Source organism: Colletotrichum higginsianum, chromosome 3 (assembly GCF_001672515.1).
Source record: "Colletotrichum higginsianum IMI 349063 chromosome 3, whole genome shotgun sequence".
Lineage (NCBI taxonomy): Eukaryota > Fungi > Ascomycota > Sordariomycetes > Glomerellales > Glomerellaceae > Colletotrichum > Colletotrichum higginsianum.
Genome location: NC_030956.1, coordinates 1,298,224 through 1,314,203, shown reverse-complemented (window position 1 = coordinate 1,314,203; position 15,980 = coordinate 1,298,224). Strand labels below are relative to the sequence as shown.

The 15,980-nt window shown below is 61.8% G+C and overlaps 4 protein-coding genes across 4 annotated transcripts; 1 reads left to right on the top strand and 3 right to left on the bottom strand.

Annotated features, from left to right (window-relative positions):
* Nucleotides 1–218: 218 nt before the first annotated feature.
* CH63R_03961 (uncharacterized protein) lies at nt 219–1,688 on the bottom strand (the record flags this gene model as incomplete). Its single annotated transcript, XM_018298936.1, has 1 exon — nt 219–1,688. The coding sequence occupies one exon, from the start codon at nt 1,686–1,688 to the stop codon at nt 219–221; it is 1,470 nt and encodes a 489-aa protein (XP_018160182.1).
* Nucleotides 1,689–1,790: 102 nt separating this feature from the next.
* CH63R_03960 (uncharacterized protein) lies at nt 1,791–2,270 on the bottom strand (the record flags this gene model as incomplete). The annotated part of the gene is made up of 1 exon (XM_018298935.1): nt 1,791–2,270. One exon carries the CDS (start codon nt 2,268–2,270, stop codon nt 1,791–1,793), a length of 480 nt encoding a protein of 159 aa, XP_018160181.1.
* A 1,270-nt stretch (nt 2,271–3,540) lies between these two features.
* On the top strand, nt 3,541–5,426 carry CH63R_03959 (Cytochrome P450 monooxygenase; the record flags this gene model as incomplete). Its single annotated transcript, XM_018298934.1, has 2 exons — nt 3,541–4,626; nt 4,716–5,426. 2 exons carry the CDS (start codon nt 3,541–3,543, stop codon nt 5,424–5,426), a joined length of 1,797 nt encoding a protein of 598 aa, XP_018160180.1.
* Nucleotides 5,427–6,349: 923 nt separating this feature from the next.
* CH63R_03958 (Beta-ketoacyl synthase domain-containing protein) lies at nt 6,350–14,381 on the bottom strand (the record flags this gene model as incomplete). Its single annotated transcript, XM_018298933.1, has 6 exons — nt 6,350–12,597; nt 12,674–12,797; nt 12,937–13,147; nt 13,248–13,556; nt 13,673–14,144; nt 14,228–14,381. 6 exons carry the CDS (start codon nt 14,379–14,381, stop codon nt 6,350–6,352), a joined length of 7,518 nt encoding a protein of 2,505 aa, XP_018160179.1.
* Nucleotides 14,382–15,980: the final 1,599 nt, after the last annotated feature.

The following is a 15,980-nucleotide window of genomic DNA, read 5'->3' as shown; positions in this document are numbered from 1 at the left end:
GCCTCTGACTGAATATGCATTCCGTACTGATGCCGTATATATCTAGGAGCTGACAACCCTATGCTTACTGCTCATCAATGTTTCAACTGTGTCCCCCCAGGTCTATCAATCAAGCTGCAATCACCATACACTTGATCGATTTGTCTCGTTCGATCCCCCCTTGTTGGCCGACCATACCGTTATAGTGAATTGCATCTCCCTGTGGCAACCCCGAGTAGTCATCTACTAAGTCGAGTATCCCCAAAAAGGGACCGCGAGTCTTCCCTTCCCTGGCCGGGCCCATCGTCATCGTCGTCGTCGTCTGAATCGACGTCGTTGATCCACTCGTGCTGGCGAAGTGCTCGCTCCGCCACCGGGTATCCATCGTCGCCCCGGAGCCAGCAGAAGATGTTTCTGGTGACCATTTCGGAAATCTCGTCGCCGTCCTCCCGGTCCAAGCCGCTGTAGTCGACGGCTATGGTGTCATCCACCTCGGCCACACGAGACAGCTCCGAAGTCTTGACTCGAATGAGAGCAGCGTCATCTGCGTCGCCGTCGCCGCCGGCCCCTTGCTTGACGTTCTGGCCCCCTCCTTGGCAATCCCAGACGAAACCGGCATAAACCAAACGGTGAAGGGCCGGACATTGCGTGTGTTGACGGACGTCGAGGTCTGCGTCCTGCAGAGCGGTGCGGCCGAAAGGGGCAAACGGGAAGAGGGGCGGGACGGCGTGTGTCGGTCCGTGTGCGAGGTACATCAGCCTGCACTCGTCAGCTCGCGAGATGTCGGCAGCGGCTGCTGGAGGAGGCTTGGTAACGGTCCCCTGGATGAAGGAGACATGCGTCCCGGTCCAGGCGGCGGAGCTGAGGTCGGTCTTCCACCAGCCTGACCGAGCGTCTTGGACGCAGCGCGCCTCGGCGCCCGTGATGAAGGCACCCAGCCAGAGGAACGCGAGGCCGGGATCACGCCGCACAAACGTCCACAGGCGGAGCTGCGGCTCCTGCGCGGCTTCCGAGTCGAGGGAGGCGAAGAAGCCCTGTAGCCAAGCTCCGCAGAGGTTGCAGTCGATGTCTGGCTGGAAGAATATGCTGCTCAGCAGGGCCTTGGCTCCTCTTGGATGGCAGCTGAGCGTCAGAAGCCGGTCTGGCGGTTGAGAGTGCTCCTTCTCGCCGACCTCCTCGTCCCACGGCAAATAAGCTTGGCCATCCTGGGAGGAGGCGGCGGCGGCGGCGGCGGCGGCTGCTGCCGGGGCACCATCGCGCCGGGGTTTCGGGCTCGGTAGTTCGATTCTTGCCCCGTCGAGCTTTGCGATTGGAATCATGAGTGCTGCGGCGAGAGCAGCTTCGCTTTGGCGTGAGATGGCGTGAAGACGGCAGTATTCTGATAGGTATCGAATAGCCATCCTGTATGGTGCAGGGGTATACAGGGAGGGCGTCGTCGTCGTCGTCGTCGTCATCGTCGTCTTTGTCATCCTCGTACTAGTCGTCCTCGCTGTTGCACAAGAGGGAGTTGGCTGTTGCTCGGCCGAAACGACGACGAATGGAGTGTTGCATGAGACTGCGATGGACCATGGCGAACAAAGAAGTGCGCCTTTGTCGTTGCGTATGGATGCTCGCCAGCCGTTGAGCGTTCCTGTTGTTCCCGTTTCTGTTGACAGAACAGCCGCCCACCATCGAGCAGCATCTTGGTCGACGTCACCGACCTCGACCATGACGGGTTCGGGGTTTTGCCGTCCTGGTTTTGGTCCTGGTCGCTCCCCTCCCCCATCAGGATAACCAGCGGAAGCAGGGGACGGCGCCCGGGTGTCTTGGTTTTACGTGGGCTCTTGTGCTCCAGGAATCAGCTCGGCCCACCTCGCGGACAGAATGTAGGCCCAAGCGAGGAACAAGACCGGGAAGTGGTGGCTGTCTTCTCTGGTGAAAAAGGCTGGAAGCTTCTTGTCGAGGAGGCCTTGGTCTTGTCTCAGGACGACTTCCGTCGGGAAATTCCACGCCACCTGCATGGTCATCTGTTCCTGGAAGGGCGGGAGTTCACAGCGAGGATCCGCCGGTGATGTGGTGGTGTTCCAAGTCGATCTGCCGCTCGCAACAACCACGTTGGAGAGTGACTTGTCGAGCAAAAGGCGGCTCGGGAAGTGAGGATGGCTGGGGAACGCGGAATAGATGCTGCTCTTTTCGAAAAGACTGTCGTTTACCGCCGCCTCCTCCTGCTGGCACAGTGCAGCCCAGGTGCGGTAACCTCTCTCGTAGACGCCTCGATAGGCGTCTTGGCTTGGTCTGACTGCATCTTCCATGGCGGGATGATGAGCGCGAGAAGGTTGGATGAATACTGGGTCGAGCGATAGTGGTAGGTCAGGCGAGATTGTTTCATGAGAGACTGGAATCCTGACGGGGGAGAAAAGGAGATGTATTGTGGTGACGGCACCACGGAGGAGAGAGAAGTGAATGGAACAAATCGTTGGACAACAAACATGCCGCCGCATCGCATTCACTTAGGTGGGTGCAAACAAATCATCCCCCACTGGTTGCATCTGTTCTCTGCAACTGCATTGCATATCGGAAAACCGCATAAAAATGTCACATCAGGCGAACCTGCATCGCCAAAGGCTGTAAGCAAAAGATCAAGATCTGTGGCTTCTCCTATCATCGACTCCTCGACTCCTCGACTTGGAAGGATGCGAACGTCAACAAGATGGTAATGTTGTTTGCAAAGAGTGTCCTCATCATGGAAGGGTTAGTAAGGCTCAGACCTTCGAACAGAACCCTGTTGTAGGCAAGGACAGCGAGGGAAACCTTTGGATTCTGAAGGAGGGGATATTCCGCAGTTACTAGGAAACGGTTAATCCTGCAGACGGCTGATGGGGCATGTCTTCTTTCTCCATACGAGACGCGCCATCCGAACTCTTTGTCTTTCGAGTTGTGTCAGTCAATCTAGATTGGGCTGGCCCTGTATGGCAACTGCCTGTACGCGTCTCTCTACCCCGTGCCAGTAACAGCCGCCTCTACTCATCTTCTTCGAGGTTGACAATGTTGCTCATGGCATGCGGAGTTGAGAGGGTTGACAAAATGCAACCAACCGTCGGGCGACACTCAATTCTCCGGCAAGGCGCACGCAATAAAGAAGCTGCTTGGAAACGATATGAAATAGACCTAGATCCTGAACATAGAGAACGAGGTAAGATTTCAATAAAAATTTGTAATAATCGTCCCATTACCATAGCTGGTTCTAATCAATGTGAGTCGCGTCACATGCAACGGCTTATGCAGGAGAAAAGTAAGACCGGTGACCCACTTCTCGGCCCGGCATCCGGAGATAGTGGCGGCCGCGGCCGGGGAAACGATTAGACCTACTCCGGGGCATGATTGTGGTAGTCGACGGGCTTGATATAGCCCTTGAATCACTCTCTATATGGGCCCGAACGGTGGATCATGATGTAGAATTACTCTCTTTTTGAGGAATCCGACATAAATCATCCGCCGTCCTTTTACACCGTCGCCGCGGTAAGCCTCGGCGTCGACTTACACACCCTCAGTCAGACTGCCACAGTTCCTAAACCTCACAGAATGGCGTCTTCCACTCCCCTAGACATCACACCGTTGATTCAGATCAACTCACCAGTGACCATTGGCATCTTGGCCGTCGTCCTCGCCTACGTCCTCTACCTGTGGGCGCTCCCCAAGCCGATTCCTGGACTTCCCTGTGACCCCGATGCGTCCAGCAGCCTCCTGGGGAGCGTCCCCAGCATGCTCCGCCTCCAGTCCGAGACGGGCGCGACCTTTGTCGACTACATGATCCACCAGTCCAAGAAGCTCGACTCGCCCATCTTCCAAGTCTTCCTCGGCCCGCTGACGCGGCCGCACGTCGTGGTGGCCGACTTCCGCGAGTCTCAGGACATCCTCCTGCGCCGCCGCGAGTTCGACCGCGCCGTCGAGTCGATGCGCAGCGTCTTCGCCGGCATGATCCCGCACCACCACATCCACATGAAGACCGACGCCACATGGAAGGCCCACCGCTACCTGCTGCAGGACATGCTGCTGCCCGCCGTCATGTCGAGCGTCGCCGGCCCCGCCATCTACGCGAACACGACGGAGCTGATCACGCTCTGGCGGCTCAAGGCCCAGATCGGCGGCGGCCGCCCCTTCGACGCGCACAAGGACGTCTTCCAGGGCGCCCTCGACGCCATCCTGGGCGTGGCCTTTGGCAAGAGCTTCGAGCACCACGCGATCCGGCCCAAGGTCGACCTGCTCCGCAGCCTCGACAAGGCCGAGATTGCGCGGCTGGGCCTGGTCGCCACCGCCGACAACCTCGACGAGCCGGTCGACTTCCCTGAGGGCCCCAAGGACAAGGTCATCGCCGCGATCCTCGACCTCGCCGACTCCCTCGACGGCATGCCGGCCGCGGCGTTCCCCACGCTGAAGTGGGCATGGCTGTCGCGGACGCCTCACCTCCGGCGCGCCATCAAGGACAAGAGGGACTTCATCGTGCGGGAGATCGAGACGGCCCTGGAGCGGCAGAAGACCGGCAAGGCCGACACTGACAAGCGGGCGCCGGTGCGGTCTGCGGTCGACCTGATGGTGCGCAAGGAAAAGGAGCTCGCCGAGAAAGGCAACCGACAGCCGCAGTATCTGTCGCCCGTGATGGTTGATGAGGTACGGAACTCATATGCAAGCCGCGACGTTCTGATTGAAGAATCCTGGTGGCACACTGATGGCTGACTGACGGAATAACTAACCTGCAGATCTTCGGCTTCATCGTCGCCGGCCACGACACGACGAGCACGACGGTGAACTGGGGCGTCAAGATCCTCGCCGACCACCCGGAAATCACACGACGCCTCCGCGCCGCCCTCCAGCAGTGCCACCACCGCGCCGTGGCCGAGAACCGGAACCCGACCGCAGACGAGATCCAGACGTCGCGCATCCCGTACCTCGAGGCCACCATGGAGGAGCTGCTGCGGTGCGCCGGCACAACGCCCAGCGTGGACCGCGTGGCCCTCGCCGACACCGAGGTCCTCGGGCACCCGATCTCCAAGGGGACCATGGTCATGATGCTCGGCACGGGGCCGAGCCTGCTGCGGCCCGGCTTCGAGATCCCGGAGGCCAAGCGGAGCCCGACGGCGCAGGCCGCCAAGAAGGAGGGCAAGGCGCGCGCCTGGGACCACGGCGACATTGCGGCTTTCAGGCCGGAGCGCTGGCTCGCCGCCGACGGGCACGAGTTCGACGCCACGGCGGGCCCGCAGCTCAGCTTCGGTCTGGGCGGGCGGTCGTGCTTCGGCAAGAAACTGGCGTACCTGGAGCTGAGGATCATCGTCACGCTCATCGTGTGGAACTTTGAGCTGCTGCCGTGCCCGGAGAAGCTTTCCGGCTACGCCTCGATCATCGGCATCACCAACAAGCCGCTGGAATGTTACGTGCGGTTGAAGGACGTCAAACTGGGCGAGGGCGTTTGAGGACCAGAGATGGCTTGGTTTCCTTTGTAGGAAGAAAGAGGGATCCGGACAATGTTGTGGCTGGGTTAGTTTGTACTTGGAATTTTAGACGCATCATAGAATCATAGAAAAACAGGGATACGGATAGCAATTGAGGCCTTATATCCTTTGCAAGCAACACGTTACGCGTCTGACATGGCTGTTGCATGGGGAATATCACTCAACTTCAGTAAGCCCTTTATACACAACGTAGGAAAACAAAGCGTTTTGCTTTGGTAATTGGTGTGTTGGAAAAGAGTTGGAATAGGCCTGATTTAGAGGAGAATGGTATAATTTATGGACATCAAGTTCTTTTCGACAAGTTTGAATTCTCAACGAGACTCATGTTTCATTCGACAATAAGTCTTACATCGGCCAGCTGCGATCACCACTCATATGCTAGTCCTCATGCTGCTTGGTTTCGAAGATTAGTCAACCTGGATTAGCCTAAATGCTTTCGTTCTTCATATGAGAGCTTGTGCCTTTGCTAAAAGCGTCTATGTCGTTGATCGAAGAGCTTGACCGCTGTGTCCAAGCAGCTTCCTTGCCGACAGAAAGGCGTTTTCTCAGGAACTTTACCACTCAGAAACCTCTTCAACTCATATGGTGTACATCATGCTTCAACTTGTAGAAACATCGCGCAAGGAAATTATGGCATTCCTCAACAACACCTTCAACATGTCTGCCATAGTCACTGTAAGTATGTCCTTGCTCTTACGGGCAAGCTGCTCAAGCCAGAACTGAACCACCATTTCAAGATCAAGTGACAGTCTATTGGGGGGCGCAATCTGTAAGAGTATAGAAGCTAATAACAAAATTCCAAACAAGCAAGTACCGGCGCCTGACAGGAAGACATAGGAAAGCAAGGAAAAAAATCCCATCCACTTTTTCCGTAGTGCAACAATCTACTTGGCCGCGGGCGGCTGCATGATCGTCTCCTCGACAAACTCGGCCAGCACCAACAGCGACTTCTGCGGGCTCATGATGTGCAGGAAAGGCACGTCGACGCGCAGGGCGGCCCAGAACCAGGAGCGGAACTCGGAGGCGATCATGCTGTCGACACCGAAGCCCGGCAGCGCCTTGCGCTCGTCGACCTGGTCGAGCGGCAGCAGGATCAGGCTGGAGAAGCGCTTCTTCATCAGGTTGAGGATGGCCTCCTGCATGGACTCGGCGGCGGCCTCGGGTGCGAGAGCGGCGGCGACGGTAGAGGGGACGTCCTTGAACCAGGGGGCGGCGGCCGTCGTGACGGCGGTGGAGTGGCCTCCCTCGGAGCTGGCGCGGGCGGCCTCGGCGGCCTCGCCCTCGGCCTGCAGCGAGGCGAGGAGCAGGGCGGCGCGGGCCTCGACGAGGACGCCGTGGGTGGTGACGTCGAAGCCGCGGGCCGTCAGGGCACGAAGGCCGTCGGCCTCGAGACCCGTGAGCAGGTGGGACTCTCTGACGGCACCCTCCTGCTCGCTGGCGAGGGCCAGGTCGACAACCTGCAGCAGCTCGTCCTCGTTGAGGGGCTGGATGCCCTTGCGGAGCAGCAGGGCCTCGATCTCCGGGTTCTCGTGGAGGTAGCCGACCTCGGAGATCATGCCGAGACCGACGGAGACGCAGGCCTGGCCGCGGGCGCGGCGCCAGCGGGCAAATGCGTCGAGGAAGCCGTTGGCGGCGCAGTAGTTGCTCTCGGTGGCGGTGCCGACGGTGCCGGAGATGGACGAGGTGAGCAGGAAGAAGTCGAGCTCCTGGCCGGGGGCGCCGCGCTCGATGGCGTTGTGCAGGTTCCAGGTGCCCTTCCACTTGGGCTCGATGCCCGTGTGCCAGGCCTCGTTGGTCATGCGGGTGAAGAGGGCCTCGTGCAGGCCCATGGCGGCCTGGACGACACCGCCGATCTTGCGACCGGTGGCGAGGCAGGCGGCCACGGCGGCGGTGACGTCGGCGGCGCTGCAGACGTCGCCGCGGACGACGTCGACGGTGGCGCCCGAGTGCCGCAGGCGGGTGACGAGCTGCTTGGCGTCGGGCCTGTCGGCGCCGGAGCGGCCGAGGAAGACGAAGTTGCGGGCGCCGCGGGTCACCATCCACCTGCTCAGACTGCGGCCGAGACCGCCGAGGCAGCCGACGAGGAGGTAGACCTTGTCGGCGTCGAAGCGGCTCAGGTAGGGGGACGGCGCGACGGGGACGCGGGCGTTGGGGTCCTCCATGGAGATGACGACCTTGCCGACGCGGTCCTTGTTGCCGAAGAAGCGGTAGGCCTGGGAGACCTGGGTGATGTCGAAGACGCGCGTAGGCAGGGGCTGGATCTCGCCGGCGCGGTAGAGCTGCAGGGTGTCGACCATGAGGCGGTCCCAGATGGCGCGGTTGTAGGGGTCCTTTGCGTAGAAGAGCTCCGAGAGGTCGAAGGCGGTGAAGGTGGCGCTCTTGAGGAACGCGCGCATGTCGAGGCGGCCGGCGTCGATGAGCTCGCGCTTGCCGACCTCGACGAAGCGGCCAAAGTCGGCGAGGCAGGCCTCCCAACTGCTGTGCATGAGGTCGCCGACGAGGGAGTTGAGGATGACGTCGACGCCGCGGCCGCCGGTGGCCTCGGCGATGCCGCGGACGAAGGAGTCGTCGCGCGAGCTGAAGATGTGCGAGGCCGGCACGCCGAGCTCGTTGACGAGGTAGTCGCGCTTGGACTGGGAGCCGCAGGTCGTGTAGACGACGGCGCCCATCTTCTGGGCCACGGTGATGGCGGCGATGCCGAAGCCGCCGGAGCCGGCGTGCACGAGGACGGACTCGCCCTTGCGGAGGTGGGCGCGGTCGTGAAGGGCGTAGAGCGCGGTGGCGTAGACGACGAGGAGCGTCGGCACCACGGTGAACTCCTCGTGGTCAAGGAGCGGGTGGACGCAGCCGACGGGCACGCGGGCCGTGGTGCCGATGTGGAAGGGCGCGTAGGCGACGACCCGGTCGCCGACCTTGAGCGGCGCCGGTGTGGGGCCGGTCTCGGAGCCGGACTCGGGAGTGGGGCCGACGGCCGTGACAACACCGGAGAAGTCAAAGGCCGTCGTCTTGTCGCGGGTCTCGACGCGGCCGCTCATGGCGTAGACGTCCTTGGCGTTGAGACTGACGGCCTTGACCTCGATGTCGACGAAGCCGGCCGCGGGGGCCTTGTCGTCGCCGGGCTCGCAGGTCTGCTGGAAGTACATGGTGTCGGTGACGCCGGGGCGGCCGATGGTGAGGCGGGCCGGGTTGGCGTCGGCGAGGGTCTGGGCGTCGGCCTTGACGGTCTGGGGGTCGAGGCGGCGGCGGAAGAGCGAGTTGACCTCGACGTCCGGGCCGTAGCGGCTGACGTGGAGGAGGCCGTCGACGGAGATGAACTCGGCGTCGTCCTGCTCGTAGAGGGCGACGAGGCCGGAGAGGATGTTGCTGCACACCTGGGCGGCGACCTCGGCGGCGTCCTTGTTGTTCTCCTTCTTCGTCTGCGTGAGGGCGTGGCCGACGTCGAGCACCGACCAGCGCAGCCTGGGCTGCTCGAGCATCATGGCGCGCGAGAGGCCGTTGGAGAGCGTGAGGTTGGGGTCCGGCTCGCTGCCGAGCATGTTGGCGCCCGTGACCCAGAGGAGATCGGCCACGACGTCGGTGACGGCGCGCAGACGGTCCATGGACTGCGGGCTCAGCGTGGCGAGGAACTCGGTCTCGGTCTCGAGCAGGGAGACGCAGACGTCGTCCTCCTTGATCTTGATCGAGTCGAGCTTGTCCAGGCTGACGATGCGGGCCTCGGACACGTCGGCGGCGGTCTCCAGGTAGGCGGCCAGCGTCTTGGCGAACTCGTCGACGACGGTCGAGGCACGCTCGGCCTTGACGATGACGGCGGTGCGCCCCTTCAGGACGCTGGTCGGAGCCGGGCGCACGGCAAGCAGGACCTGGGCTCCAATGTCCAAGACGTCGAAGCCAGCGGCCTTGAGACCGGCGGCGGCGGCCTCCGACTTGCGAATGACGACGATGCTGCGGGTCGACAGGAGCGGGGCGATGCCGCCCTCGGCGCTGTCCCAGACAGTGGCCTTCTTGGAGGTGCTCAGCTTGGGGATGACGACAACGTCAAAGGGGCCCTCGGCGCCGTCCTGGAGCGAGACGACGCCCTTGTCGCCGAGGTTGCCGGCGTGCCACGAGCGGCAGCGCGGGAAGGCCGTCTCCTTGTCGAGCATGCTAAGCCACTGGTCCGACTTGTAGCCCTGGCCGTCGCCGCCGATCTCGAGGACGCGCATGCGCGGCTGCTTGTGGCCGGCGAGCGTCAGGAGCGCGCCGATGACGGCGAGGCTCTCGTCGTCGCGGAGGTCCTCGCTGAGCTGGTCGACGATGCCGGCCACGTACTTGCGCAGCGCCGCGGCGGATCCCGGGCCGAGACGGAGCACGTCCGGCTTCCACTGGATGCGGAGGGTCGGCTGGCGCTGCGTGTAGAGGGCCAGGGGGTCGGCGCCGGCACCGGTGGAGGCGTCGGCGGCGTCGGCCTCGCCCGTGGCGGACTCCTGCTGCTGCGAGACGGCGACGGAGTTCTTGCCGGTGTAGCGGGACATGCGGCCGTCCTTGAAGTCGACGACGAGGGCGCCGCTCGCGTCACGGACGGTTCCGTCGATGCGGCCGCTCGAGAAGCCCATCTCCTCGGAGCGGACGTGGATCTCGCCCTCGGCATCGGCGGTGGGCGGCTGGATCTGCATCTCGGCGAAGAAGACGGGCAGCCAGGTCCGGAGCGAGGCGACGTGGCCCGAGGTGCCGCTGAGGCAGGCGGCCTGGAGCCCGGCGTCGATGGTGATGGGGTGGACCGGGTAGAACTCGTAGGCGCCCTCGACGGTGGGCTCCATCTTGGCCGTGGCGATGGCCTCGCGGCGCTTGCGGGCGCTGTCGGTCTGCAGGGTCGTCAGGGAGCGGAACTGGGGGCCGAAGCAGAGGCCCTCCTGCTGCCACTTGGTGTACCAGCGGCCGGTCGAGGCCCAGAGGTCGAAGCCCTCGGCGTCGGCCACGGTCGTGCAGGTGTGGTCGACCTCCTTGCGGTCGTGGGCGACGCGGATGCTGCCGGTGCAGTGGACGGTGGCCTGGTCCGAGGTCCAGAAGAAGGACGAGATGGAGAAGTCGTGCCAGTCGGCCGAGGCGTTGGCGCCCGAGATCTTGCGGAGGGACATGGTCGTATGCAGCTCGAGGTCCTTGGCCGCCTCGTCCGTGTCTTCGGGGACGACGAGGGCCGAGCTGATGTTTACGTTGCGCAGCTCGAAGCCGATGTTGTTGCTGTTGCCGCTGCCCTTCTTCTTGTTCTCCTTGAGCTGCTGCTTGACGCCCGTGATCTGGGACACGGCCTCGATGGCCATGGCCATGTACCCGGCCGCCGGGAAGACGACCTCATCCTCGAGCTTGTGGTCCTTGATCCACGGCATCTCGTTGGGCCGCAGGCAGTTGCGCCACGTGTAGTCGATGCCGTTGCCCGTGAGGGCCGCCGTGCCGAGCAGCTCGTGGCGGAGGTACTTCCGGTTGCGCAGCTCGATGCTCGTGCGGGGCTCGTTCCAGAGGAGGCCGGCCGAGTAGTCCCAGGGGTACGGGGCCAGCGCGTGGAGGGTGCGGAGGTTCTGCCTGGTGGCGGCGTCGACCTCGTTGACGTACTCCCAGTCGATGCTGTGGCCCTTGATGAAGAGGGCGCCGGCGAGCGTCTTGAGGCACGCGCTGGCGTCCTCCTTGCGGACGAGGGTGGACGAGTAGGGGACCGACTTCTCGTCGAGGCCGATGGACTTGCGGATCTGCTGGATGGGGCCCTTGAGAGCCGAGTGAGGGCCGATCTCGATGAGGTGGATCTTCTTGCCCTCGGCGCCCTTGGCGAGGGATGCCAGGGCGGTGCTGAACTGGACGGGCTGCTCGAGGTTCTGGCGCCAGTAGGCGGCGTCCGTCTCGGTGGCGGAGCTGCTCGAGGTCGAGTCGATGACGCGGAGGCGGTCCGGGTTGTGGCCGACGGACGAGTACATCTTGATCTTGGCCTCCTCGGACTCGCTCGACGAGGACGAGAAGCCCGAGTCGGAGCCGGGCACGTTAAAGACAGGGGCCAGCAGCTCCTCGTACAGGGGGCCGATCTCCTCCATCATGTGCGAGTGGTAGGCGCGCCCGTTGGTCTCGAGCTTGCGGGCGAACTTCTTCTGGCCCTGCAGCTCGGCCTCGAGCGCGTCGATGGCGGCCGGGGAGCCGCTGAGGGTGACGCTCTCGGGCGAGTTGACGCAGGCGACGCGGGCCTCGGCCTGGAGCCCCTTGCTCTCGAGGAGGTCCTTGGCCTCCTCCGGGCCGAGGCCGGCGGCCATCATGCGGCCCTGGGACGTCAGGTGGCCGACGGCGTAGCCGCGGAAGTAGGCGACGAGGATGGCCTGAGAGGAGCTGAGGAGGCCGGCGGCGTAGGCAGCGGCCATCTCGCCGGACGAGTGGCCGACGACGGCCGTGGGCTGGACGCCGTAGCTGCGGAGCAGGTCGACGAGGCCGATCTGGACGGCCGTGCAGATGGGCTGGCTGCGCGTGGCGTCGTTGATCTTGCTGGTCTCGGGCCCGTCGAGGAGCGTCTGCTCGAGCGTCCACGCCGGCGCCTGGTGGGCGGGCAGCGCCTGGAGGACCTTGTCGAGGCCGCGGATGGTGTCGAGGAAGTGCTTGCTCTGGGACAGCAGCTCCTTGGCCATGCCGGCGTGCTGGGCGCCCTGGCCCGTGAAGACGAAGCCGAAGGGCAGAGGCGACGCCCTGTTGTCCGCCGTCTCGGTGTTGGCGAGCTCGACGGCCTCGGCGGCGGCATCGATGGACGCCAGGAGGTAGCCGCGGAACGCCAGCTCGTCACGGCCCTTGGAGAGGGTGTGAGCCAGGCTCTGGAGGGTCTCGTAGTCGCTGCACTGCTTGGCCGCCTGGGAGATCTGCTCGACCTGCTTCTTCAGGGAGTTGGCGGACCCGGCCGAGACGGGGAGCACGACGTGCTTCGGCTCGTCGGAGACGCCGTTGGTCAGGGCCTTCTGGGGACGGGCCTGGGAGAGGAAGAAGTCTTGGCCGAGGAAGCTGTCGGCGGACTCGAGGATGACGTGGGCGTTGGCGCCGCCGTAGCCGAAGGAGTTGATACTGGCGCGGCGGAGGGCTCGCGGCCAGTTCTCCATCTGCGTGGCGACCTTGAGGTTGCGCTCCTCGAGGATCACTTAACACGGGTTGTTGGTCAGTTCATAGGGTTTCGTTGGTGTTTTTGCTTGCTTGGTGAAGAGAAAGGAACTTACGCTTGGGGTTCAGCTTCTTGACTCCGTATGAAGGGGCGATGCGGCCCTCCTCCATGGACTTGACGACCTTGATGATGGAAGTGAGACCGCTGGCTCCCTCGCTGTGACCGACGTTGGTTTTGACCTAGTTGCATGGTCCGTATTAGTCTCTTGCTCCCGGGGATTTATCCATGTAATCATCAGGCAAAAAAAAAAAAAAAGAAACACAACATTCTGCCTATATCAGGTGAATAGGGGGAGGGGGGGTGTGGATAGATGCTTACACTGCCGATGATGAGAGGAGGCCCCTGGCGAGGAGAGAAGCATCGGCCGATGGCGTCCACCTCGATCGGGTCGCCGACGGGGGTTCCGGTGCCGTGGCACTCGACGTAGTCGGTGTCGGCAAAGTCGAGGCCGGCGTCGCGGTAGGCCTTGCGGATGACGACCTCCTGCATGTTGCCGCTCGGCAGCGAGATTCCGGGCGTCCTGCCGCTCCTGCAAGCACAATATGAGGTTAGCTACATAGCACTCCTCGGAAACCAACTCATAACGCCGGAAGGGAGTATGCCAGCCGTTATGACCATGCTCGACGTACGCGTTCACGGCGCTGCCCTTGATGATGGCCCGGATCGGGTTGCCGTCACGGAGGGCCGCGGACAGGCGCTTGACGTAGATGGCGTTGACACCCTCGGCGCGGCCGTATCCGTCGGCCGACGAGTCAAAGGTGTGGCAGGTTCCCGTCGGCGAGAGAACACCGCTCTTGGCGGCTCCGATGTGCGGCTCGGGCGACATGATGAGGTTGGCGCTGGCGACGATGGCGCTCTCGCAGTCGCCGGCCTTGAGGGCGTTGACGGCCTGGTGAAGGGCGTAGATGGACGACGAGCACGCCGTGTCGACGGTGAAACTATGGAGCGAGAGAAGAGAGAGTCCATGTCAGCATGTCATGTTTTCCCACAGTCATCCTTGCTTGAGCATCATTGGGAAAAGGAGGGGCCGTAACGAGAAATCAAGGTCACATACCTAGGCCCCTGGAGGTTCAGCACGTGGCTGATTCTGTTGGACATGACGGTGGCACCGGAGCCGGAGGCCTGGTAGCGGTGGATGTAGTCCGGGTCGCGGGCCTGCATCGGCTGGAAGTCGACGGAGAAGTTGGCGACGAAGACGCCGGTGCTCGAGCCGGACAGGCTCTCCATGGTGGTGCCGGAGCTCTGCAGGCACTCGTAGACGACCTGCAGCAGCTTGCGCTGCTGGGGGTCCATGTAGGTGGCCTCGAGGTTGTTGACGCCGAAGAAGTTGTTGTCGAACTGCCGGACGTCCTCCTGGATGAAGTAGCCGCCCGGCACGTTCATGCTGCCGCTGCGGTTGGCCGCCGGGTGGTAGAAGCCCTCGATGTTGTACCGCTCGGCGGGAACCGTGCCCTGGGCCGACTTCTGGTCGACGAGGAACTGCCAGAGGTCCGAGGGGGAGCTGATGTCACCGGGGAGGCGGCAGGCTGTCAGGAGGGGGGGTAGCAAAGGGTCAGCAAGAATGGAACAATGGGTTTCAAGCAAGAGACCAGGGGAGGAGGAACGGTACCCATTCCGACGATGCAAAAGGCATCATCCTGGGGAGCCGGCACGTTGGGGTTGCTGCCGACGCTGTTCTCGTGCTCAGCGCGGAACCCGTTGACGACGACGACGCTCGACGACTCGCTGCCGGACGCGGCGTTGAGAGATTCGGTGTCGGACATTGTTGCTGATTTGTATGTGTGTGTGTGTTGTCTATACTCTATATGGAAGAGGAGAAGAAGAAGATACAAGGGGGTGATTGTATCGTGAGGTTAGAGTCGGTGTGTATAGGCGTTGTTGACGTGAGTCTCTATTATTGATCTTGAAAAACGGAAGAGTGGGAAAAGAAAGATTGCTTGACTGTCTAAAGTGATGATGGAGATGCTTTCGAAAACTTCTGAGAGTTTGATCACGATACTTGATGGTTAATATATCAGGGAAAAAAACCATCACTGCCATGGTCGATCAGGGTGAACTGAACCATCTCAGACGAGGATGCAAAGGACGCTTCATCCTCCATCGTGAACTCCGGCGCACTCACTTCGCCCGCGCGGACAAGGCCTGAATGCAGTCCGAATGGAGGCATTTCCGAACAAGCGTTTTTGCTCCTGAAGCCTCACTGACGAGTTCCCTTCCCACGCAGATACTCCGTGTAAGCAGCCGCCGCCGTGTTTTCTTGCGTCCAGCCCCCCTCCGCTTACGAGCCGATTGGAAACGGGAAACACGCGGAGATATTTCTCTCCGGTAGAATGGCGGACATACTGCAAAGAGGGTCCCCGTTGATAAGGATAAGGATGAGGATTACATGCTATGCAACATAGGGTACTGAGTTTAAGCGCGTGGGAGGCACAGTTGTATGGTGGCTCGATAGACCATTGGTTGCGTCGACTTACACATTGGGGTCCCTGCATGAATGATGTCTTTTTGGACCTTTGGTCAGTCTTGTCCCCTTTAGGAAAACAATCTGCAGGACCGAGTGTCATCTGTCCGTCACGTGTGCCCTGCCGAGTGGGTGAGTCGTGATTCCCCTCTCATTTACCCCGTTGTGCTGTAACAATATGCCTGGGACTCTCTGGTTGTTCCTGTGCATTGCTGACTACAGGCGACGCGGAGTTACAGGCAAGACAGCCAGGGAGATATACAATGGAGCTCCCGCTGCAGTGAGATGCTTGGTCTTCCGGCGTTTCTGGATTAGGAGGGGAAGACGGAGCTTTTAACGGAGGATAGGGTCTATTGCGGTCCGGTGGCGTTTGACGGGCATACACGACTAGACCACGTCTCCTCATTTCTTACACGTCTCACATCTCACGCCTTTGATTAACATGAGGCGCCTTGCTTACACTCCGTCCGCCCTTCTCACACATCAACTACCTCTCTCATACCCTGGCCGCCCTTCTCAAACATTGCACGCCTTTCTTAAACACAGGAGACTGCCCTTCTTGAAGCACCACTTGTAAGACGGGCGTTGACATATGCACACCTGTCATTACGCTGCCCCAACCGCAGCTTCTGTATCATGACCCACTACCAGAGGGCCGCAGCTCATTGGGAACCTCTCTCACGCCTCCCTGACGTAGCCTTGACACATGCCTGGAAGATTACAAGAAGGACGTTGGTGGGGACAAGTTGGCGGCAGCCAGTCGGCAGCCATTCAGTGAGTTCTATCTCGAGATAGACATGTTATGTCATGGACGACATATCTGTAACCTGTAGTCCCTAGCCTGTAGTCTGTAATCTGTAATCTGTAGCCTGTTGACCACGCCCTTGACTGATGAAGGTCC